This window comes from Abramis brama (assembly GCF_963993115.1).
Source record: "Abramis brama genome assembly, chromosome: 2".
Lineage (NCBI taxonomy): Eukaryota > Metazoa > Chordata > Actinopteri > Cypriniformes > Leuciscidae > Abramis > Abramis brama.
Genome location: NC_139964.1, coordinates 53,583,214 through 53,609,023, shown reverse-complemented (window position 1 = coordinate 53,609,023; position 25,810 = coordinate 53,583,214). Strand labels below are relative to the sequence as shown.

Genomic DNA, 25,810 nt, shown 5'->3' with positions numbered 1-25,810 from the left:
TATATATATTAGGGGTGCACGATTCAGAAAATTTCACGATTCGATTCGATACCGATTTTTAGTGTCAAGATTCGATTCAAAATCGATTCTCGATTCAAAAAACGATTCACAGTATGTAAATGTAGTTGACTTTTTCCTGTGTGATTGCAGTAGACATACAATTTAAAAGAAAAGAAATAACAAATTAAATTAAGTTTGATATTACTTTGTCTTCATAAAAACTTTTGCAACTAAACAGTGCAAAGTGCCAAGCTTTGGCCAGCTTTCAAATACATTTAATTCAAGTTTAAATTAAAACTTAAATAAATTTTTTTTTTACATTTAGCTTTAAAGTGCTGTAGTCAGATCAAACAAACAATACTGCTAAATGTAGTTTAAGGAGTAGGCTATTGACGGCAAAATAGGCTACAGAATATTTCGTTCTGTATTGACAGGTGCAATTTTTGAAAATCGATTAAAAAAAATACAATAAGCCTACATTATATCTGCATTTATGTCAAAACCTAGACTTTCAAACATCAAAATGTCATTTATTAATATGAATATTCGTGTCAAAATTACATATAAACATTCTATTTTGCCTGGAAACGCTTCCAACACGCTTGCGTGTCGCGAGAAAAATAGGCGTCGGTTCTATTTCTAGCATGCACGCATTTCCCGCACGACTCGGGCCACACCTGAGACGCTCGTGTCACGCAGGCTGTGTGCAAGCTCTAAGGCCGGTGACACACTGGCTGCGTGGCGTGAGCGTGGCGTTTCTGTTGCGTGTCAGCTGCGTGGCGTTTCTGTTGCGTGTCAGCTGCGTGGCGTTTTCCATGTCTTTGCACACCAGAAGCGTGTCTGACGCGGCGCTGCTGCTGCTAGGTGACATATGATAAGCCTCAATCGCCACCACACAGCCAGCCAGCCTTCCTTCTGCTCCGCTTCTGCTGCAATTCTTCTTTTGGCTATGACAAGAGTGTGCAGGCGTAAGTGTGAATTCGATGCAGCGCCATCTATGGGAATGGCAAGCTAAACTCATTTCAGGACAATACTAAAAAATATATATTTAAAAAAAAAAAAATCGATTTTTGGAATTCTATGAATCGATTTTGAATCGGTAAAGTTTGAATCGCGATTCATATGTGAATCGATTTTTTTGCCCACCCTTAATATATATATATATATATATATATATATATATATATATATATATATATTATTATATTATTATTATTATTATTATTATTATATATATATATATATATATATATATATATATATATATATTTTTTTTTTATATATATAAAAGGATTTTAAATTGAGGACCTAGAAAACGTAGCATAGTTAAAGGCAATGTTTACTTGTTTGAATACATTTTAAAATAAGTTAATATAATAATTAAATAATTTGTTTTTGCCTCTTTGAGATGTTGTCAGGCATGGTTATATTTGAAATTACACAACATTTTGCAAACATGCTACATAAATGGTCAATTTGGTCTAAGCTGCCTGGATCCGACTGTTGGTTGTTGACTTTGATTTCCATCCGCTGCTTTTTTCGTGGGGGTGACCAGTCCACTCCTGCACTGTCCTGTTGAAGGAACAGACTTAATCATGTAACGCTGACCAGATTTAATAAATGATTCTTAAAGAAAATCTAAAGAAAAATTGCTTCTACCATTTCGATATTAGGTGTCTGAATTGAAAAGGATATGATTTGCATCCCAGATTAAATTAATAAGTATTTCGTTTCTAAATCTTAGTAAAATTGAGAGATAGGAGGAGGGTCTAACCAATGCTCTTTTCCGGGTCGGCTGGGACCTGGACTGGAGTCTGTTCGGAGTTCCTGGGTTCGTTTGTGAAGTGGTTATCTGAGGGGCTGGATGGTTGTTGCGCCTCAGTTCCACACACAGTTTTTGTGGAGGTGCCTGACACAGACCTGCGTTGTCCTGTTGAGAGAACAGATATAATCGTGCAATGCTGGGCAGGTTTAATGGCTGCTTCTTAGACTAAATCCAAAGGCGTATATTTTTTTAAATCATTTTGAAATATAAAAGGATTTTAAATTGAGGACCTAGAAAACATAGTAGCATAGTTAAAGGTTTTACTTGTTTGAATACATTTTTAAATAAGTAAAAACAAGAGATATAAGGGACTTACAGAAGCTTCTGTGCTCCTCTCTGAGATCTTGTCAAGAACAGGTGCTCCCTGTGCGCAACACACAGGCGCTATCTCGGGCTCAGGGATCTTTTGTTTTTGCCTCTTTGAGATGTTGTCAGGCATGGGTGGTCCCTGTAGAAAAGCTTAAGGCTTCTGCTGCAGCAGCTCCTGCCTTAGTGGCTCAGGGGTCTTTAGTTTTGGCCTAGCTCCGATCTTGTCTGGCATTGGTGCTCCATGTGAGGAGCATATGAGCACCTTTGAGGCAGCCACTGGTTCCCTCTGTAGAGACCGGGTGGGCATGAGTGTTTCTAAAGTGGCCTTTTTCAGATGTTTAATCAAATGTTGATGCTCAGGATGCTCAGATATGAGGTCTGAAGCTTCCATTATCACCCACCACCGCCCCGCAGCAAGGGCCGTAATGAGCTCATCTGAGATTTCAGGAGAGGAGGACTCCTCTGCACTCTCAAAAATGGTGGGCATGGTTGACATACTCATATTGATGTTGGATATGATGTAGAAAATTAACTAGAAGTGAACAATACTTTTTGCAATTTATATCTGTGAAAGACTATGAAAGAAAGAGAAAGGGAAGAGATGATTTGAGTAAACATACAGTACAAGAACCTGAAAGCTTGTTGTCTTAAGCCCAACTTAAACTTATGTCATCCGCATTCTGCAATTTTTGTCATCTGAAGTTCCACGGACATCCGTATGTAGCTCAATTTTTGTTCACTAACGGTGCGTGCACAACAACGCATACGCTAGGTGATTAAGACAGAAGAATGTTGACACGAATCTTTACTGCTCTTTGACATAGAGTATAAATAAGAAATTGTGCGGTGTCAAACTGGTCCACCAACAAATAGCTGTGTGGACACGACTGTGCGCGAGATGGAGCGGAACGCGGAAAATCAAGTATACCCGGGCCTTTAATTTTCTAAAAAACAAATAAAAACAAATTAAAATAAAAAATGTATACAGTGTATGCAGTGGCGATCCATCAGAAGAGGCAAGGGAGGCTGAGAGCCTTCTTAAAATGCATTTGAAATGAACAATGAAGCTAAAAAAGTTAATTGTTATTTTTATTAATTTCCCTACTAATGTGCATAACTCAGATGGATGTAATGTAAATGTATAGCCTATAGGGATGGGACGGTATGAACATTTCATATCACAATAATAGTGACCAAAATTATCGTGATTATCAATATTATCACGGTCTTGTTAAAACACATGGTTTTGTGTTCAAAAATAACTGATGCTCACACTGAAAACATTTCAACAAGTTTTATATTTGAAAATCATCAGACAACAAATAAAACAAGCAGCTCTATGCACTTGGTTTTTAATTTCTTTGTGTTTCTATTATTTTTTTTTCTTGGTGTGATACTCCTGTGATCTTCTGTGACATCCTGTGAAACTTCACGTTTGATGGCGAGCCACCCAAATCTGCTACAGACGAAGGAGGACAACAAATCATAAAGAAGAGGATAATATCCTTTCTTTCATTCACCAGTCTTGCTTTAAGTAAGACATTCACTATCTAGAGAACTATTAAGTTCCCTTTCAGGATTGACTTGACAAATATGAGTACTGAGAAGAAACTGATCAGTACTTTGCAGAACATTGAACTCTTGATGGTGTATGGTTACCCATAGCCAAATTTGATTGATATTGAGGTCCTTGTTCATTTAAACAGCTGTGATATTTTGAGAAAAAAGACACTTCATTTATTTATTTATTTTTATTTCATTTCATTTTGACATTGAAATGTCTGTGTATTTTTTTGGGATGAGAGAAGAGTGCACGCAAGGAAAAACTGGATGGATCTTCTCCTTGCCCCCCTGTGGCCCCTAGCGCCACAGTGAGCACACAGTGGCATTGAAATCTAGGGTAATGCCCCCCCAAACCTCAATGGTCTGACATGTGGTGTTGTGGGTGACAAACAGCCAAAATGGTCAAAGAAATTAAACTGAAAATGACCAAAAATGTCCTAATGCAGCATGAGGGTTAAGTATATTTTGACTTTAGTATAGTTTAAGTGTTATTTTTACATCTGGAGAGTGGGGAATGAGAGATGTGAGTTTCTGCAATCATTTATTAGTCTTATAATAAATGTTTAAATTGCTCTTTGCCTCGCGTCTCCTTTTATGTTGCTGACCCCTTTCTCAATGAGCATCTTAAAAACGGGTTTGTAACATAAATGGGGGCTCGTCCGGGATCTTGTCCCGATTATTTATTATTATTATTATTTTTTTATTAATTTGATTGCTCTAATTGGATTCTGTGGAGCAGATTGGGGGTGATCCAATGTATTCTCCGGTTAGAAAGAGCAAGCCAGCAGGGCTGTGTTTAGCGCCAGTCCTGGCGACGGTTTGCTGTTTATTGTTTTTCTTTATTATTTTAGTTTGTTGTTTTTGGAGGTATTCCGGGGGAGAGAGTAATCTCTTAATCGGTACCCTCTGAAGACTAGTTAGGTTATAGTTAGATTGATGGTTAGGTAAGTAGGTCCGGAGTGCATTGGATTATCTTTATTGCCTATACGTTGGTCTTTTCTTTTAAAGATGGCAACGTTTGAGTTAAATCAATTTATAGATCAACCTAGTGTTGAAGTATTCGAGGCATGTCGGAAAAATGATTTGTTTCTTATTGCTCAACATTGAGATTCTTATCTCTAGAACACTGCGTAAAGAATAGTTAAAAGCTTGTTTAGTGGCTAGTTTGATTAATAAGGGGGTATTTCCTTCTATGGAGACTGTTCCTGCTGCAGCAGCGGAGTTGACGGCACTGGCTGCAGGAAGTCCTCCCTTGCGTGTGTCGATTGATGATCCAGTGACTCCATTGATTGGGGTTGGTGCGAAGGTCCGTCTTTTTCAATGCCTAAATTTGAACCTCTCACTTTCTACAGAGGCATCACCGGTATTTCGTTCAGATTCACTTTTAAAGTTACGTTTAGCACGGTTACAATTGGAGACTCAGGATAGAGCTCAGGCGAGACAAGATGATTTGAAGCGTCAGATGTATCGAATTGATGCAGATCAGGGTTATTATAGTTTTGCATTTTTCATTAGTTTTTATTTTTATTTCGTTTTGACTTTTTGTTTTCAAATTCAGTTTAGTTTTAATTAGTTTTTAAAGTGGGTTTGCTAGTTTTTATTTTTTGAAAATGCTTAGTTTTAGTTTAGTTTTTATTAGTTTTAGTGTTAGTTTTAGTCTTTTTTTGTAAATTTACCCTATACAGTCAATAGCCTACTCATCTGGATTGAAGCAGCAAACATTCAGTGTAAAAGTAAAAAAATGACAACATTATTTAATATTTGAATCACAGCTTATAGTGTTTTGACATCGACAACCACAACCAAAAAGTGCATTTTACCTCAAACTTGCGACTAGTTAACTTTCTAAAGAAGGCGCAATCGCTTCTCCGGTCGACATTAACACGCTGACAAAATTATATTCAGAATTTAAAATATTTTTATACCACTTTTTAATGTGTGATTGTGTAAAGGTGGAGACGCTGTGTGCACGGAGGGGAGGGGCTGTGTGTGCGTGTGCATGTGAGAGACGCATGAGTGACAGACGGAGGGAGAGCAGGGAAAGGAAATGCAGATGAACGAATACGCTACGTGTTTTAAATAGCGTTAAAAAATGAAACCTTGACAAAGATGAAAACTAAGGACATTTACTCTATAATTTTATTTTATTTTAGTTAGTTTTGCCAAACACACATTACAGCTTTAGTTATCGTTTTTTTGTAATGCCTCATTTTTATTTTTATTTCAGTTAATGACAATGTTTTTTCCAACCTAGTTTTCGTTTTTTTGTTCGTTTTCATTAACGATTATAACCTTGATGCAGATACAAAAGTGCGACTGTGGGAGTTAGAGTTGCAGGCTGCTCCAGAGGTACCTAAAAAATCTACTTTTAAAACATCTAGTTTGAAGGGTAATTCTGAGACTCCGGCTGGTCCATCAAATTCGAGTATTAATTCTGTCTCGGCTGGTACTGCATCTGAGTCTGTAGTAGCGCCGTTTTCAGCACATTTTGATGTGGCTAAAAACATCTCTATCGTTCCACCCTTCCGTGAGAAGGAAGTTGAAGCGTATTTTCAACTTTTGAACGAGTTGCTGTTGCTTTAAGATGGCCAAACGAGGTTTGGGCACTAATGTTACAACTATCGGGTAAGGCGCAAGAGGTGTGTGCATCTCTCTTGTTAGAGGAAAGTGTGCAGTATGATGCCGTGAAAACTGCAATTCTACGGGCATATGAATTGGTGCCTGAGCATTATCGACAGCGATTTCGTACCACGAAGAAGGCCACGTCTCAAACTTATGTCGAGTTTGTTCGCGAAAAGGAAATTTTATTTGATCGGTGGATCAAAGCGTGCAAGGTAACCGACTAAAATTCTTTGTGAGAACTTTTGCTGATTGAAGAATTTAAAAACTGTGTTCTAGAACGTACTGCGTTGCACTTAAACGAAGAAAAAGTCAACACGGTACAACAGGCTGCTGTGTTAGCTGACGAGTACGCATTAATGGACAAAACTGTGTTTTAAGCGTCCGTCTGATTCTGGGGGTCCCTCACCAAAAGAAAATTAAAAACTTTCTGATTCAAAAAATAAATGGGTTCCTACCAGTCCGAAGTCTAATAGAGAATGCGGTTATTGTCACAAAATGGGACATATGGCTGAGTGTCGTACTCTAAAACGGAAACAAGAGCAACAAGAGTCCTCATCTTTTCAGCCTCAAGGTTCTGTTTTAGTGAAAACTTTGTCTCCGTCGTTCTCGTTTCTCCTGCGACACCTGATAGCTGTTTTCAGCCTTTCATGTTCGATGGATTTGTGTCGTTAACTGATAAGGTCGAAAGTCGAAAACCTGTAAGAATCCTCCGTGATACAGGAGGGTCTCAGTCCTTTATACTATCAGATATTTTGGAATTTTGTGCTGACTCGGCGTGTAATACCAGCGCGATTGTGCAGGGTATTGAAATGGGTTTTGTGCCCGTTCCTCTTCATCGCGTATACGTCTCTTCTGATTTGGCATCTGGGTGTCTTGAGGTTGCAGTTCGTCCCTCTTTACCTTTGAAAGGTGTTGATTTTATCATGGGAAATGACATAGCTGGAGGTAAGGTAATGCCGGTAGTGCAAGTGATTGATGTTCCGTGTAATGATTCGCAGGCTGATGCACTTGCTAAAAAGTTGCCAGATGTGTTTAGTGCTGTTGCGATGCAAGCACAAGCGAAGCATGACATTCAAGAAAGTAATACTCTCTGAGATTCTGTCTTTTCAAAGATTTAGAAAAATTATATTCTTTCTAAATCTTCAGACGCGTCTAAAATGACTGAGTTCATCCTTTTGCTTTGATCTTGCTGCTGATTTGCCTGTCTCGCGAAATTATTCATTAAACAAATGTCGTGTGAGTGCTGAAAATGACAAAACGTCGCTGCGTAATCAACAGTTTTACTGGAACGATACTGTGCTCATAAGTGGAGTAGATCGCTAAATCCTGAGCAGCGGGAAGATTGGAATGCGGTGCATCAAATTGTGGTGCCTTTGAAATTTCGACCACATGTTTTAAGTCTGGCCCATGACCATCCTTGGTCTGGACACCTTGGGATAACTAAGACCTATAACCGGGTGCTCCAACATTTTTTCTGGCCAGGGTTGAAATCTGATGTTGCGAAGCACTGTAAAACATGCCATATTTGTCAGGTCAGTGGAAAACCTAATCTGGTGGTACCGCTTGCTCCTCTCTGTCCTATTCCTGCAGTCGCGAACCATTCAAGCACGTTCTCGTTGATTGTGTGGGCCCACTCGTGTCTCCTTTTATGTTGCTGACTCCTTTCTCAACGAGCATCTTAAAAACGGGTTCGTAACAGGAAAAAAAAACTTTATGAACAAATATTAACTAAAACATATTTAAACAAAATGAATTATTTATTAATGATTATCAATGTATGATTATTTATTTTACAAAACAAACTTATTTATACAAATGTATAAATGCATTATTGTTTAGCACCCTATCCTTTCTTAATTTCCTCCATCCACTGCCCCACAGTCTTCCCAGAGGCCTTTGCACAAAAATGGACACCCCGGAACTGGCTGTGGCCAAACTCTTTAGTTTTTGGGTGTCCACATTTTTGGCAAAGGTACTGTTCTGGGTTTTGTCTTTCTACGCATCAACCCTTGTGCTGAAGGATGGCCTCAAACATGCGTTCTTGCCAGTCCAGATGCATCCTCATTGATGGCGAACACAAAGGCTGAGTGCACATGCTGGACTGGTTGTTTAAGTTTTGACAGCATGGGTCGTAAGTGTTCAGAGGCCACAAAGGGAACAGAAAACGGCTGGATTAAAAATATTCTTGTTTGCCGTAACCCGACCGACCCTGTCAATTTAGTACCGACCCAATTATTTATTTTTTTCCCCTTTTAGTCCGACCGACTTGCCGGTTGTAAAATGCGCTAAGACCGACCGATTTTTTTTTTTTTTTAACTCTTCAAACAACTAATACAAATGCAATAAAATAATATTAGTTATTAAGTATTGTGAATATAAATTGCCTAGACCTACATACAAACACAAGCTATGTTCTTTCTTTTAAATAAAAACCCGTGGCACGTCATCTATGATTATGTTTACACCATTGGTTTACGCATGTCACACTACGGCCTGTAGGCTAAGTTCGCTTCGTTTCATTCACTGTCAATGGTTCGCGCTTGGTAATGATGGCTGCGGCTTTACTCTAAAGATTATTTCATTTTTATATGTTGTTGAATATGGTTTATTAAAAAATAAACATGTGAGAGCGTGTTATAGGCTATATGTCATGTTATTGTCAGATATGACGACGCTACTGCAACACGTATCGCCGCAGATGAGAAGCTGAGCATCAACGTGCTATCGCAAATCAAAGTGAAAGTAAGTCGCAGACGCTTAACAGACACAATCATCTTCATTAAATGTAAAGAAAGTAAATGATCTTACCAGGGCTGTTTCCGCTTTCTCTTATTGCGGGCTTTGATTCAGAAATTTTAGCTGATGATCAATAAAATAATGCATCTCATAACTGTTGCTTTCGGTGACGTGCACTCCATTAAATCTGCATATAGCGGGAATTGAAGATCGGATTTATATCCGCAAAAAACAACAATACACATTTGTATATGTAACCAGGTGTAAATGGAATTGTTTTGATAAATCAGATTGCAATCCGATCTGAGAAAACGCATGAAGTGGCCTGGTGTAAACAGCCCCTAGACATCGGTGAAAAATGTATGTATATAAAAATATACATATATATAAAAATATAGACCTACCTACCGACCCTTTTTTTCTTTTTTTTTCTGTTACTGCAAACCAAAATATTTTTAAGGATGGCCTGAGTCTATCTAGAGTTAGTCTAAATAGAGCTGATTTAGCTCAAAGAGCTTCAATTTAGTCCGGGCCATGATTCCAGGGCTGTCCAGGACTACATCCCTGATCATTCTATAGGCCTGGAGTATGGCAGCCCACAGGTTCACTCTGACTGAAGTGCAAGGCACTTGTACCTAAAAACAAAGGCAAAAGTGATCACCAAGAAAAACACTGAGTGCACACACAAACAATGCACATTATTTTTGTGTAATGCAAACCTGGTACGAAGCGATTCAGGTGCAGGTGGGACAACTGTGACGTTGTGCCACGTGCACAGCGGTACAAAGGCAGAATGACCCCTCCCTTGGTCACCTCTCCTACCTTCCTGTACAGCTGTACACCTGATGGGTCCTGGATGCACTTTATGTGGCGCTGCTGGGTAAGCCACGTCGGTAACGTTTGGCAGTTTTGATTTATATGCTGTTTAATTTCTGATGATAATGTTCTTCTTCAGCTGTTTTGATCCGGAGATTCCGCACCCTTTCAGAAGATGCATAATAGTGCCCCCTAATGTTTGTAAGACAGTGTTTAAAACTGTGAAGAAAGTATTTAGTATGTCACTCAATCAAAAGAGTAACTTAGAATACTTTGCCTATATCTTGATCAAAAGAAGTACAGGCCAAATATACTTAAAATTCTCTTAAGTAAACTCAGAAAAGTCTAAGTATATTTCAAAGTATATTTCTGAGAAGTACATAGACTGAAAGTGTATTTCCTTATTTTTTAGTTTACAAGAAATATACCAATAGCACACTTGAATAAACTTTTTAGTAAGGGTCTCATTGGTGTAGATGCAGTGGTCCTTTAATGTTTCTGTTTGGCATGAATGACTGGTTCTTTATTGGCCTGAGGACACATCCTCTAAAATCTGCCCCACATTACTGTGAAATTTGTCCGTGGCTGAGTTTTCAGTTTTGATTGACTTTTGAGCTGATAAGTTGTCTTTTTAGCAATATAAATTCTAAAAATATAAATACAAAAAAAACATTGCAGAAATTGTTAAAATTATAATAACAGGAATATGCATTCTGTGATAATTAGGAAATTTTGAATCATAAAGAAACTTTTATGAGTTAGACTTTAATTATGTATTTATGTAGATGAGATGTATATAAAACCGAGCAATAGGTGCTCTTAAAGTGATGAAAAAATGCACGCGTTTAAATATTATACTTTCTTTCTGAAGGCATCTAGAATTTGTATCCCATTATCCCTTGTGGGAGACAGTGTGGGAAAATGTTTTGATCTATGAGATTCTAAGAGTCAATGGTTTGCTTAACTATAATTTTTTGTGCATTGAAAGAGAATGAGATTGGGTGACCAACTTTAAATATAAATTGTGATTTGAACAAGCACATAACAGACATACTGTATTACAGTAATTTTATTTTGGTTTCTTGTAAAAGAGAAAAGACAAAGAATTATTTTCGTTTACATGTACACTGTATTAATTAGAGGAGTTTTTCTGCTTTTTTCTGCAATGAAGGACTAAGCTTTTTAATAAATTGAAGAATTGCTGTGTTGTAAACCAGAAGAGACTTTTGGAAATTAAGCTGTTTAATTTGAGTTTTGCAGTTCTCTGAGTGTTCAAGATTTCAGACAGCTGCCTTGAAAAGTGGGATGACTGCAGAAAAATAAAAGAGGAAGTGGGGCCTGCAGCCACCCTCCTGAAAGAGGAAGTTGACACTTCTGAGAGGGGTCAGAATGGGGAGACTGATTCAGTGCAAAGGTAACAGTTCACTTGAAACTTTTCCTAAAGACAATTTTGCCATGCATTACGATATTTTGTGGCAGGAGCTGCAAAAGCCAGACCGAGGAGAGTGCCATCACAGCCTGACAATCCAATGTATCAGCCTGAAGTTCAACTGAATGACAATCCACACAGAAAGACAATCAGCCTTGTGGGCTAGGTGCTGTATTTTCAATGATCACTACAGAGACCGTTTCAAATTTAGTTATTATTTAACTTGATTGTTTTTGATTATTCACTGGTTTCAGCAATTCATCCTATTCTTCTCTGTTTAAACTAATTCTTTGAATCTGCTTTCAATAGGTACCAGTCAGTAACAGCCCTACTCAGTTAAAACTGAGGCTGGATATGGCAATGAGAGTTATGTAAAAGCATTAATAGGTTATTGACTATACAGAATTCTATGGAAAAGAAAAATACAATATAGGCCACAAGGCGTCTAAAGAGAAATGATGGCTATAAAAGCAAAAATATTGGTCACTCCATTTCATTTTAAAGGTAATTTTCTGATTTAAAGGCACGCTGTGGAAAAATTGTTTTTGTCAAACAGCGACCCCTAGAGTCGCTGTGGAATACTGGCACTGTCGTAAATACCCCCCCCGTTAGACTTATAAATGTCTTGATATTTATGTGAGATATTGAAAACTGTTCTCATGATAATCGCAAGAATCAACGTCAACAGCGTCGTCTGATATCCCTCAGGACTACGTGACAAATACACCTCACAACATCAGCTGGCAAACTAGTTCGTGAGGAAACACAAAAAACAACGCAAAAAACACATAAGAGAAACGAGTGTTTGTTAGCAAGTCTGTTAACAGCTCTGATCAACGAAAGCTAGCTAGACATGTGGAAATTATTGGACTGGTTTAATTATCAGCAATGGATGAATGAACAACATGTAAAAAAATGACATACTACAAGCAAGCGCAACAACATACAACATAGAATGCAAACAAGTTTACAAATAAGAGATTTATTTACTGGCCACTTCATGCGTTTTCTCAGATTGGATTTTCAAAGACCGCAATAAGAGAGAGCAGTAACAGCCCTGGTAAGATCATTTCGTTTCTTTACTTTTAATGATGATGATTGTGTGTTAAGCGTCTGCGACTTACTTTCACTTTGATTTGCGATAGTTTGCACGTTGGCTTGATGAATAGATGCTCAGCTGCTCATCTGCGGTGATGCGTGTTCCAGTAGCGTCGTCATATCTGGCTATAACATTACATATAGACTATAACACGCTCTTACACGTTTATTTTTAAAAAATGTTAAAACATTTTTGGGAGGAGTACAATTTACATATGTGGTTTCAACAACCAGATGCATTTACACTTGTCCAGTTTCGTCTGGAATGCGTCACAGACCTCCTCCTGAAGTGGTTTGAGCGGTCTGATTCAAATCCGTCTTGAATGCGTTTCGGAGGACATTTACACCTGGTCTTTTCACGATCAGATAGCTATCCGATCTGAGAAAACGCATGAAGTGGCCAGGTGTAAACAGCCCCCATGACAAAAACATACGCACGAAAGCCGAAAACAAACGCTGGTTGGCCTCTCACGTCCAAATTTGAGGAAGTGGTGGGGGAAGTGACGTATGCCGTAAAGCAGTCGAATTTTGTAGTTATTTTTGTGCTCGGGTTACTACCCGAACCCCGAAGTTACGTAGTGCCAGTAAAAGCGATACAGACCCCGTCAGGCTATGGCAGACGTGTCATTCAACCTATTGTAAGTCGATGTACCATCACAAGGGTCTTGGAAATATATTATGAAGGTTGAAAAGCTCCATAGTGTTCCTTTAAGAAAACAATGTTTCTAATTCTAAACTTTTGAAATCACATGCTGTCATCATCAGGGGTACGAGATGGAAATGTTATTTTCTTTTTGTCCATGGATCAAAGATTGTGTGAAGATTTCTAAATCTTCTTTTAAATAGCTTATGAGCAACAACAAAAAGTTTGAAAAATTGAAATTGTGCAAAGAATGACAAATTGCATTTGAGAAATTAAAACTGACTCTCTCAACTGCAATTGTAGGTCTATACGATTATTATTTTAAAGTGTTTAATCTATTTGATTTTGAAAAGTTAGGTTTACGTTCACTGTGTTAAACTTAAACACATGGCGACTACATCGGACAATTGAAAATGTATATCTTAACGTTCAGACTAGGGCTGTGCTCAGAATATTGATACATCGTCATGAACTCCTGACGATGCGCGTATCGATACAGCAGCTGCCGTATCGATACTGTTGTGCTTATGTAGCCAATTCAGCGCTCGAATTTCGGCGCGGGTATTGCGCATAATTTTAATCATTCCTGCAATTTGGCATGTAGATTGTATGAGTAAATTAATCCACACAGACTATAAAATCAGATCAGTCATTTTAAAACTTTCTGCGAGTATGTCTTAAGCATAAAACGCATGATGGGACAGTATAATGAAATCAGGATCCGTGCACTAGCTCTTAAAGGGACAGAAGCCATGTGTGTCTGTCATTTAATATTGTTGTCAAAACAACAAAAGATAGTTTTAATTTTAAGGAATCTGGATTAATAGCCTATGTATTTAATTTAGTCAGGACTAAAATACTACCCAGTGTTATTTTACATTTGATTACTTTATTCAGTTTCTAGTATTTCTGAATACTATGCTAGACCTATTCAAAACGTTTTCTCTTTATTGGTAGGCTATCTTTATTCTATTGTATTTATTTGCGCTACTTTTTACAATTTAATTCAAAGATTGAAATCAATTTCAAAAGATTACAAATACATTAATGCACTTCATATGTCAGGATTTACGGCCATACAGTGTTGTCGAGAATAACGGCTTCAGACAATTGCTTCACGAGCGTGAGCCACGTTACACGATAGGCTACCAACACGTCAGTTTTTAACAGAAATGGCAATTCCCCGGTTGTATGATGAAGTTAAGTGAGACGTTCTGCTGTCACTCTCTTCTGCACAGTGTTTCACTCTTAACCCTGAGCATGTCGATCAATTGTTGTTTCTGCATAAAAATCTGAAGATGTAATTGTTTAAAATGATTTCAACGTAATGTGAAGAAATGACTTTGTTTGGTGCACATTCCAACACTTGAGACCAAATTGTTAAATAATCAGAAGCAGAGACTTTAAAAGTAGAAGGAAGAGCCATTTTAAGCTTTTCCACTGCAGATTTTTTTTTTAGGCTGTGTAGCTGGAAAAGGTCCTGTTGCATCTGCAGCAGCCGGTGGTACGGCCAGGACAGCAGCTGAGGGGGCAGGCGGTAAAGGCGCCAGTAACCGTACTTTCTCCTGAACAGGAGGAACACAGATGCGTTTAGCAGTTTATTCAGTGCACACAATGTGAATGACAATGAGTCGATGACAGTGAAAGATTGACATGACAGTGAAACATGTGGTCTACCTGGAATGAAGCGGTTGAGGTGCAGGTGGAACGACTCCAGTCTCGTGCACAACGGTACACCGGCAGGCTGACCCCCCCCTTGGTCGCACGAAGACAGCTGCTGCAGGAAGGGCTTGTACAGCTGGTGGCTCTCGGTGGTGACATCTGACGCGAAGCGCCGCATCAGGTGCCAGATGTCCAGCCGGACCACCAGCTTGTCCCACTTCCTGAACATGTCAGCTGTCTTGGATACCCCGAAGGACGAACAACAGTCCCGGTCAACGTAGAGGAGCTGAGGCGGCTCCACCCCAGCGTCCCGATACCGCCGCATTAACCCCGCAGCCATGGACAATAGGCCGGCACCCTCGGTGTCCGTGAGCACGGACATAAGCACCTGTCCGTGCTCGTTGCCAACGTTCATTGCCCACGCTGCGGTCTGGGCGGCAGCACCGGCGAGCTTCCGGGTCACCTGTTTGAAAGAACAAAGCATCTCAGTGAGGCTGCACGCACATAGCCAGAGCATGATATATATATATAGCACCACATTTACCTTCTTGGTCGAATCCATCTTCAGAACCGTCCCAAAGACGGAGGTGACCCGGGCCTTCACGTCCTCCAGGCGGGAGAGGATGTCGTGGCAGTACACCAGTAACAGCCACGCGTACTGGGGCACGGGTGGCGGTTTCGGTGGTGGGGTGCACATGCGCACCACACCTCGCGACGTGAAGGGCTCCATGACGCTGAGGTAGTGTATGGACCACCGCATCCAGGCCTCTGTGTGTGCCTCACAGAGTTTTTTGTACAGCTGCGTGTCGCTGTTTCCCCGAGTACGCTCACGCAGCTGGATGATTACCCGCCGGTCGCAGGCAAGCCTACAGAGAAGCACATCACATGATGTGTTACAGAAGAGCCACACACAGACACACCGACAGTGTTCAGACAGCTACTTACTTGTAGGTGAGGATTGCCGGGAAGAGGGCGCGATGCCCCTCTCCCAGCTGACCCACGACCTCCTGCGACCAGGCAGCTACCTTCCTCTTACACCGACAGCACTCCAGGTACTCGGTGGCCATCAAGTACCAGCCGTCGATGTCCAGGACCCTCCGGATGGTCCTGTAGAGGGCCCTATTACAGCATGTCGGCCGGACGCCCCACAGACGCAGGGGCGTCCAGAGGAACAGCCGACACGCGAAGAAGGCAGCTGGTGAGGCGGGTGGCTGAGTGTAACTCGGCCGGGGCTGAGGGGGGTCCCACCACAGCTTGAGGTCTGTGGTGAGTTTGGTCCTCCCCTCGCTGTCTGTCTTAAACAGCTCCCGGACGATCCACTCCTGCTCTTCCCCGGTGAGAGCTGTCCGCCAGCTCTCAGGCAACCGGGACTGTGAGGGGGAAAAAACAACACAAACAAACACACAAACGCAGCAGGGCCAAGGGAAGTAGACATGTGAAGGTGTTTAATCAAATCTACATTACCACTTGGGGGTTGGGCAATGGTTAGTTAATCCTGTACACTGAACCTCTGTTGTGTTAAAGAGAAAGAAAGAGATCTACCTGGAACTGCAGGTCGTGCTGGTGTGGTCATCAGCTTCCTGACCTTGGCCTGCAGCTCACCTGGGGCCATTGGACGCCTTCCCAGTAGGGCCGAGAACATGGGAGCGATCTGCTTGCGGGGCGGCAGCGCGGTGGAAGCAGCGGCCTTGCTGGGGCCACTGCTGGTGGGAGGTGGGGGGGTAGCAGCCGCCTCTGCCGACCGCTCCTTGTCTCGGCCCAGGATGTACTTCCTGGCGGCGTCCATCGAGGTCCCAGGCTGCGGTGTCTTCCTCCAAAGCTGCAAGACAATGATCAAAGATTAACACGCATATCAACAAGTCACATCACCCTGTCAACAGTCCACTGCCCTTCACCACAACAGGACTTCTTCTTCTCCTTTGAGTCGTACAGGTCCTTCAGGGTGGCCTCCTTGTAGTCCCCAAAGCCAACAAGCACCTCGCCCTCACACCCGGGCTGAGTGGTGCGAGCCCGGGCCTCCTCGTGCACCCGGTGGTACCGCAGCTGCTCCGCAAAAGCAGGGTGGGCGCACGAGTACCGGGCGAGTGCGTCCTTGTCGGGGGGCTGTCGGAGGCACTTTTCTCCCGCTCCCGCTGGTGGCTGGCAACCAACTGCGTGGTGTAGCCCACATCGTTCTCCAGGAGCCAACGGAACGTTTGACCCTGTTACTTCCCAAACTGGATGCTGTGGCAGCCCAGCACCAGCATGTGGTTACCAGGGTCACCGCCCTTGGAGACGACGTGGGCTTGGGCCTCCTTCTCCACCTCCTCCGGCTTCTTGGCCCTCGCAGCAGCGCCGGTCCCGCGTGGCCCCTTAGCGGCGATGAAGGCCACCGCCTCATCAGAGGGCCGCAGGAGAAGCTTCTGCGAGGCCGTCGTTTTTAAGTTAGCAAAATCCATCTCTACAATGACAAGAAATGACACAGCACAGCATTACAGGTTAAACTACATGCAGGGATTAAAGTTCTCCGTCGCTACAATGGATTTCCGTTAATTGCAGCAAGTCTATGACGGATTTCCGTCAATATGGTTCCAGTCTGTCCTTAATGTCTTAAATTCACTTTTCATAATTTTAAGGCCGTAAATAGGCTTTCATTTCTCAAATAGTGTAATAAATGTCTTAATTTTAGTTTGAATAGGTCTTAAATTAAGGAAAGACGAGGTGTATTCACCCTGCTGAGGGGGATGTGATCAAAGCCTGGAGTGGAGCAAAAGCACGTTCCTCTCTCCACTCTAAGCATTCTGTAATCACTTCGCTGATGGTCCACTCCGGGTTTTCAATTACTGCTCACGGAAAGTGCATGTCAGGCTACAGTTGAGCGCTGAGGTAGAGAACTATATTTCAGTTACCATGGACACACTTATAATGCAGGTAGGGCTGGGCGATATATTGATATAAAAAATATATCGATATATTTTTGAGATGCGATATGGAATTAGACCATATCACATATATCGATATAGTTCAAATTTGCGCTGTGATCTTTGCTCCCCGCGCCCCCGCTCCTCCTATTCCACTCTGCGTGCGTGTTTAGAGCATGTTATGTTATGAGTGGCGAATCATGACTACTTCAGAAAACCCAGCACAATAGGAACTACCAGGCAGTGACATAAGTGTACGCTGAAATAAAGTTTTTCACCTCAGAAAAACGGACTTTCTTGTCCTGTCAGCCATTATACTGTTCTCGTAGCGCACACTCAATTGCACGCGCAAATGCAGCGGCGCGCGCTGAATCGCCTCACTGATCAAGCTAGTGCAAAAGAAACTACGAGCATGCAACGCCGTTACGTTGTAAATTACCCGAAATAAAAGCAATGCAGGGATGATTTTCATTCTATTCACCAGGAGGAGCAGTTTCCATGTTTCATTAACAGTTATTGTTAATATTGTGTATTCACCATCGTAACTGTCGTTTCCATATTAACCCCAAAATGCCACTATTTTTCTTTGTATTATTTTTTTATATTTTTAAATGACTGTAGTGGCTCATACCAACATTGTATTAACAAAAACTAGTTTGGGACTGCTATTTAATAGCTTTAGCATAGGCCTAATGTTTATTTATTAGTACTAGTCTTTACTATTAGTCATATTCTTACAATTTATGTTAAGTAAAGGGGAAAAGTACTTGTGTGTGTTAACAAATTTTGTGTAAACGTGTTATAATTTGCCTATATAATATATATTTTCCCCTTTACTTAACGAAAGTTTAAGTAAAGGGGAAGGCTTAGCGAAATGGGGGAAGAATGGCAAGCCTTTTAGTTCGTGGACTAAAAAAATCTAACAGCCAGGTATGTGTCTTTGGGGACAAAATGGGGGGAAATTTAAAATTAACTTTAAAAAGTTAAAGGAATATGACTTGGCCTAAAAAAAAAATTCAGTCAGAAGAATTTTTTTCACTTTAATCCCTGCACTAAGACAAATAAATTGTCAATCAAAACAACAGTATCTAAATTTATAAAGTGGGCCCACAGGTTAAAAAATGACACACATGGTCAAATATGACCCCACAGGTTAAAATATCCCCACCGAGGTTAAAATATCCCCAACAAAATAACAACCATGGATGATTTTGGTCAACTATCCTGGGCTGAATTATTGTTGTGGCAAAAAGAAAGAGCCACACGCACAGCGTATAACTTTGGGAAGGCAGAGAGCAAGCAAGTTTGCTCTGTTAACTTTTTCCTTTTTACAGGATGTCATGATGGACCTCATCAAACAGAACTGATTCTGTTCCAAATGTATAAAATATTGTCTTGAGTTAAATGATGTTGTCACTAACAAAAAATACTTAAGGTCTCCATTCACAGGTTGTTCTTGTGGTTCACTCCACAAACAAGGTCCCATCTGGGGTGCGGTGACACCTCCGTCCAAGCATCTTGACTTAAACTACACCAACCAGCCCTCAGCAACCCCACACGCCAACGCCAACACAAAGCATAAAGTGGGGGATCAAGGACGTGCTAGTAACGTACCTCCCTTGCCAACGAGGGAAAGCCCATTGCAACGGTTCGCAAAGAATCACCCTGGTGAAGATGGAACGTCCATGGGGCAACGAGATGATCAACACATCTGGAGGAAGATGTGGACCAACTAATGGTTTAAGCTTAGCAGAATAATTAATTTTGTGTAATGTTTATTAATGTTTTATTTGGTTCAATCAAACTATACTGTAGGACTGAGTATTTAGATCTCATGATTTGAACAATTACTGATTAATTTGAAAATATTTCAGGTACATGTAAATTGTGAAGAGGAAAATCTCTTAATTCTGTAGAGTATAGGGACTCTAAATAGGTACATTACTGTAAAAATAATAAATAATCTAGGGACTATTTTTGAAGAAACTTGAGGGTTTTAGAACCCTAATTCAGATATCATAGATGCTAAAAAAATAAATAATAATAATGTAATAATTGTTCTCTGATAAGAGAGAATGGGTGATAAGTTACTTTGCCGGACTAGGTCCGAATAGATAATTGGGTAAACTTCTATAGTGATTAATTAATGACTACATTAAATATTTTTTTAGGTGTTTCCATTTGCTAAAATAGCAAAAGAAAAACTTTCAAAAGGAGATTGATTTTGGGAAACATATTTAATTTCTTAATTATTATTAGTTGAAGAGCTTTATAGCATAACCAAATTTTCAACTTATTTCTAAAGATTTTAATGTTTTAATGAAGCCCAGAGCTTGAGTTAAAAAAAAATTATTTAGGGGGCACAAAGTTAAAACCTAGACCAAGAACAAAATAACCCAAACATGTTAAGATAAGTAGTTAAAGATTAAATGGCATGTCAGCAGCTAAGGCTTTTCTCATGGCAAGAGCTGGGTTAATTTTAAAATAATGACATTGTTTTAAAACAAAACAATACAATTATTGATATTTGTGTTAAGCATAAAAATGAAAGATTATAGAATTTTTTTGGTTACATTTTATTACACAGATGCTTAAATATATCTGACTAAGTAAAACAATCGCCTGCTTGAATTAAAAGCTAAAAAAAAAAAAAAAGGTTAAGAAAAATGGTTAATCGGCAGTATCAGCCTGTTAAAGGCCTAATAGATCGATGAGATTCGAAAATTCAGAGAAAAATGATACTTGAACTTGACTCAAGGTCTACTAAAGTTAAAAGGCAATGTACTATGGTACATGTTAAGTTTTTTTTGCTAAAGATAGAATGTTGGGAAGAAGATGAGAAGATGGTATGTGTATGTGGTAACATTGGAAATAGGTGGTATTTTCATTACAGCTTAGGATGCTGATTGAAGGAATATCTTACAGGTATTATAAAGTAAAAGATGAAACATGGTATGATTAGAGATATCAGGTGGTATTAAAGTCACTGACTTATAATGGGATGATTTGGTAAAGGTAAATTAGATTGCAGGTAAATCAGGCGGGTATGGAATAATTCATTAGAGTAATTAAAAATCCAGCTATATTGGTCGTATGATTACGACCAGAGAGGGGAATGTGATGGATTTTAATTAATCAACTTTAATTAATCAACTAACATTTGTTTTTCTTGCAGGAACAACATGCATATGCTTTTAATGTGTCCAAACTCTTTGGGGAAAACTTGTGACTTTGAGTGTATGAGTGTATAAGTAACAGAAAGGGGAAATGAAACTAGACAGTCTGTTAGAATCTTGTGATTAACAAGTGATGTCATCATTAAAACAAAGTTTGCTTTACCTAGTAACAGAGGGGTTTGCATATGAAGAACCAATCAAATAGTGGGGAAATTATGTAATGCAGCCTGACATTTATGCCATACCTCTATTATAAAAACTGTTGTATCCGTATTTTCTGGTGGGATTCTCAATGGAATTTGTCTGAGATCCTCCGGCCTTGCTTCTTGGGAGAGATTCCCTGAGAACTGCTCGGGAAGCTCTCCTGGCCGTGATTAAAGCATTTAAAGGACATTTGCAGGTCTGTTTGTCGATTTATTCCTGCGCAGGAAGCTAGTTTAGGAAGTAAGTTAGTTTAGGGTGAACAAGTTAAGACTAGGTGACTTATTGAGTGGGGACGTCGATTTGGAGACGAGACCCAGATAGTTAGGTTTAGGGAAAAATCCACTACACCTTCTATATATGTATGGAGCAGCCATATCACCCTGTAGCCCATAAGACTGGTTGCCCACTGAAGCAAAGCAGGGTTGAGCCTGGTTAGTACCTGGATGGAAGACCTCCTGGAAAACTAGGTTGCTGCTGGAAGAGGTATTAGTGAGGCCAGCAGGGGGCGCTCACCCTGTGGTCTGTGTGGGTCCTAACGGCCCAGTATAGTGACGGGGACATTATACTGTAACAAGCACAGTCCTTTGGATGAGACATTAAACTGAGGTCCTGACTCTCTGTGGTCATTAAAAATCCCATGGCACTTCTCGTGAAGAATAGGGGTGTAACCCTGGTGTCCTGGCCAAATTCCCTCCATTGGACCTTACCAATCACGGCCTCCTATTCATCCCCTTCCATTGAATTGGCACTATCACTCTCACTCCTCTCTCCACCTATTGACCAGAAAATGTCTAAGGGCTCCCTCTGTATAGACTTTATGTAGCCCCGCCCCTTTTCAGCGCTGCGCTCGTTTGTCTTTTGACTTCCGGTCTTTATTTTTACAGCGATTCTGCGTGTTTATTAATGAACGGCTCGTTTTAAAATCTTCCCGGTCGACTGACATTTGTTAAGGCATCTGCTTTAAACATTACAGTCCTCATGATAACTTTTGTTAACTTTACATTAAGTAAATCCACTTCAAAAGCTAATTACTCCCGTGTGCAGTATACCGGAAGTAAACAAGAAGTAGAGGTAAACATGGCGAGACGCAGCATAGCACCACACTTTTGGAGCGAGGAGGAAAGCGCAAACAAAGGCGATCGCTATCTGCCCCGAACTATTCATTATCCGCGTGCTGCTGCTGTTGTTGTTGTCTTTGGATACAGGAAGAAGAATCGGAAATGACGCATATTGCGTCTTAAGGTTGTCCGTACTAGACTAGACGGATTTCAGAAAAATGGCCTTTTATAAGAAGTGAGGAGCATTTATGGGTACAAGTCGGGAACCGGCCTACCTTACATATTTCAAGGGTGCTGAGTCCAAAAAAACTGGTACCCAAGCGAAATTTTTAGTTTTTTACCTTCTAATTTGCATATCAAAATGGCCGCCAAATTGCCTATCTTGCTCGGTCGTTGGACCATTTTCCCCTAGTTTTTTTGTAAGTAGGCAATCAAGATGAGGAAATTAAGATTCTAGATCGATGGTCAAGGGTCAGAGCAAAGATATAATGGAGGCTCACTGCCTTTTTAATGTATATACAGTATATATGCAAAATACCAACTTTTAAGGTGAAATTAAGCATTATTTGTGTCGACATACATATTCAATCAATATCACTCTTAAATGTTCCCAGTGTATATGATATGTGATGTATTCCATATTACATAATAACTAAGAAAAACACCATTGCAAGTTGTCTGAGATTTCTTTTTTTTATGCAAATTAAGCATTTGTTCTCTAAATTCTAAGACGGGAAAAACCCAGGTGAATAGGGAAAAATATTCAAAAAGAGACCACCATGAAACTTCCCAAGTTGAATATTTAGATCAGGACATAGCATGGTCAGTCCCATCTCTGAGGACCCTTTGCCTGAGGTGAATGTAACAGCAAAGAGGATCATAACAGTTTCACACGCTTTGGTAAATTTCCTGTTTTTTTTAAATTTTTTAGACAATGTCAATATTCCTTAGTTATTGATTGAACTTGTTACCCTATTTATCCAAAATGATACTTTTTCAACCATAGTGGGCTAAAATTTAGGGCCATATGATTTCCGCGATCACGGAATTGCGGACGCGGAATCTAGTTTTAACGTGGAATTTCGCAGAATTGTACATATTTGGAATGGAGTACCGGTACTCACTAATGTTTATAGGCTCGGCTGCTTTCAGACGCTTCCGTGTCTCTGAATGGCGCATATACGCGGCATTCAGTGAGAAAAATTATCCTTAATTTTTCAGCCAAAAAATTATCCTTAATTTTGTATTTATTGTCAACGCAGTGCGGCAGCCAGCAGACCATAGCAGGCTGTATAAGCGTGCTCATTGGCTGCCCTGCGGCAACTGCAGCAGCCTACCAGTGAGCCCTGCGTGACGTTGCGCCCTCCACGCACCTCAGCACGCCAGAATGGGTGTGGCTAGTGTGTATAAAAGAGGGGCTCACAGGCTGAAGCGAATAAGCTCGTGGCGCGACACGGCAGGTTACGCAATACTCGTTCCCTCTTCTAGAGAGAACCGAGGCCACGTTAGGTAACCGAGTACGTTCTCTTACGAGAGGTTCTCTCGTATTGCGTAAGTTGCTTACGCTACGGGAACCCCTTGTCAACGCCGTGCGCGCCGAGCATCCACTGCATGAGTCCCAGGGGAGCCCGGGGAACACAACATGCGGGAACAGGCGGCCAGCAACGCGGGCCAGCACATGTCATAAGCACTTAATAGGAATACAGAGCGGCTCTGCCGGTCTATGTATAAGCATTGAGAATGCGGCCAGCAGCGCGGGCCAGCACAGTACATAAGCACATCATAGGGAGAATATAGAGTGGCTTCGCCGGTCTATGTATAGAGAGTATAACCCCTAGCGCAGCTGAGTGGAGAATAGGCGGCCAGCAACGCGGGCCAGCACCAGTGCACAAGCGCGTGATGGGGAAAATACAGAGCAGCTCCGCCGGCCTGTATATAGAGAATCTCATCCCTTAGTGCAGCTAACCAGAAAAGCTAGTAGTACACGAAAGTAGTCTGCACATGAACGACTGGGCAGAACATACATATCACTTAAACTGATAACAGTTTAGCCTGCAAGGCGGGAACTTCCAGGTTATAAAATCTATGTATGAGAGTGTGAGAGTCAAATGTAGAGGGGGAGGCCCAGCCTGCCGCCATACAAATGTCGTGAATAGAAATCCCGCTGGACCAAGCCCACGATGAGGCCATGCCTCTAGTGGAATGGGCTCTGATGCCCAAAGGGCACTGCAGGTGTTTGGACGCATAAGCTGCTGCAATAGCGTCCACTATCCATCTGGACAGGCTCTGTTTCGAGGCGGCGAGACCCCTGGTGCACCCACCAAACGAAACAAAGAGCTGCTCAGAACGCTTAAAGGAGGCGTTCTGATGTGTGATGTAAACTCTCAGTGCCCTGATGGGGCATAAGAGGTTATCACTGTCCTCACTATTGGCACTGCTGGCAGAGCCGACAGGGAGATGATCTGCGCCCTAAAGGGAGTGCCAATCGCTTTGGGGACGTACCCGTGTCTCGGTTTGAGGATGACTTTGGAGTCATTTGGTCCGAACTCGAGACATGCGGGGCTAACAGACAGTGCATGTAGATCCCCTACGCATTTTACTGACGACCGACCTGTCAGAAAACGGTTTTGAGCGAAAGGTATTTCAGATCCACAGATTCTAGCGGTTCAAAGGGAAACGCTTTCAGGGCCTCTAGGACCAGAGAAAGATCCCAAATAGGAACCGAGGGGGGCCGCGGGGGGTTCATCCTCCTGGCTTCTCTAAGGAAGCGGATGATAAGCTGTGATAAGGATGTGTGTGGATCCAGACTCTTAGTAGCGCACCATTTAGACGTGTAGAGCCTTCTCGTGGAAGGAGCTCTAGACTGCGTGATCGTGTTTACGACCCCTTCTGGCAAATCAACGGGTATCCGTTGATTATCTACGCATGCAGAGACAGCGCTCTGGATGGGGATGCCAGATTGATCCACCGGCTTGAGAGAGAAGATCTTTCCTCACCGGCATCGGCCATGGGGCTGAGTGCGACAGCCTAACTAGCTCTGGGTACCAGATTTGGTTCTCCCATCGCGGGGCTATGAGGAGCACTGAGTGGCGCGTTTCCCTGATCCTCTTGATTACCTGTGGTAACAGCGAGATCGGAGGGAAAGCATACAGCGGGCGGCTGGGCCAGGTTTGGGCCAGCGCGTCCTCGCTCTTTGAGAAAAACGTCGGGCAGTGAGCGTTGTCTTTTGACGCAAAAAGGTCGACTTCCGCCCTGCCGAACAGGCGCCACAGTAGCTGGACTGTCTGGGGGTGCAGGGACCATTCTCCCGGGGGAATGTTGTCTCTGGAAAGTCTGTCTGGGCCGACATTCAGGTGGCCCGGCACGTGCAGCGAGCGCAACGAGCGATGAGCCCACACGAGAAGGTGTTCTGTCAGTTTGCAGAGATTCCTGGATCTGACACCGCCCTGTCGGTTCACGTAGGACACCACGGACATGTTGTCCGAGCGGACTAGCACATGGTGGTCCCGTAAATGTGGGAGGAAGCGATTGAGCGCGTTCTCAACCGCTATCATCTCCAAACAGTTTATGTGGAGGAATTTCTCCTGGTCTGACCACAGGCCAAAGACCGGTTTGCCCTCGAAAAGAGTGCCCCAACCTAAGTTGGATGCGTCCGTCGAGATAACTTTTCGGTGCGAGACGGCTCCCATTGTCACTCCCCGCTGGTACCAGTCGGCCGCTAACCAGGGTCTCAGTGCTGAAACGCAGCTCTGAGTCACTCTGATTCGTA

The 25,810-nt window shown here is 41.6% G+C and overlaps 1 protein-coding gene across 1 annotated transcript; it reads right to left on the bottom strand.

Moving 5' to 3' along the window:
- Window positions 1-9,537: 9,537 nt before the first annotated feature.
- LOC311078012 (uncharacterized protein) lies at window positions 9,538-25,344 on the bottom strand (the record flags this gene model as incomplete). Its single annotated transcript, XM_084106657.1, has 8 exons — window positions 9,538-9,690; window positions 14,444-15,166; window positions 15,248-15,569; window positions 15,649-16,073; window positions 16,289-16,522; window positions 16,573-16,853; window positions 16,958-17,143; window positions 25,158-25,344. The coding sequence occupies 8 exons, from the start codon at window positions 25,342-25,344 to the stop codon at window positions 9,538-9,540; spliced, it is 2,511 nt and encodes an 836-aa protein (XP_083962783.1).
- Between the last annotated feature and the right edge of the window lie 466 nt (window positions 25,345-25,810).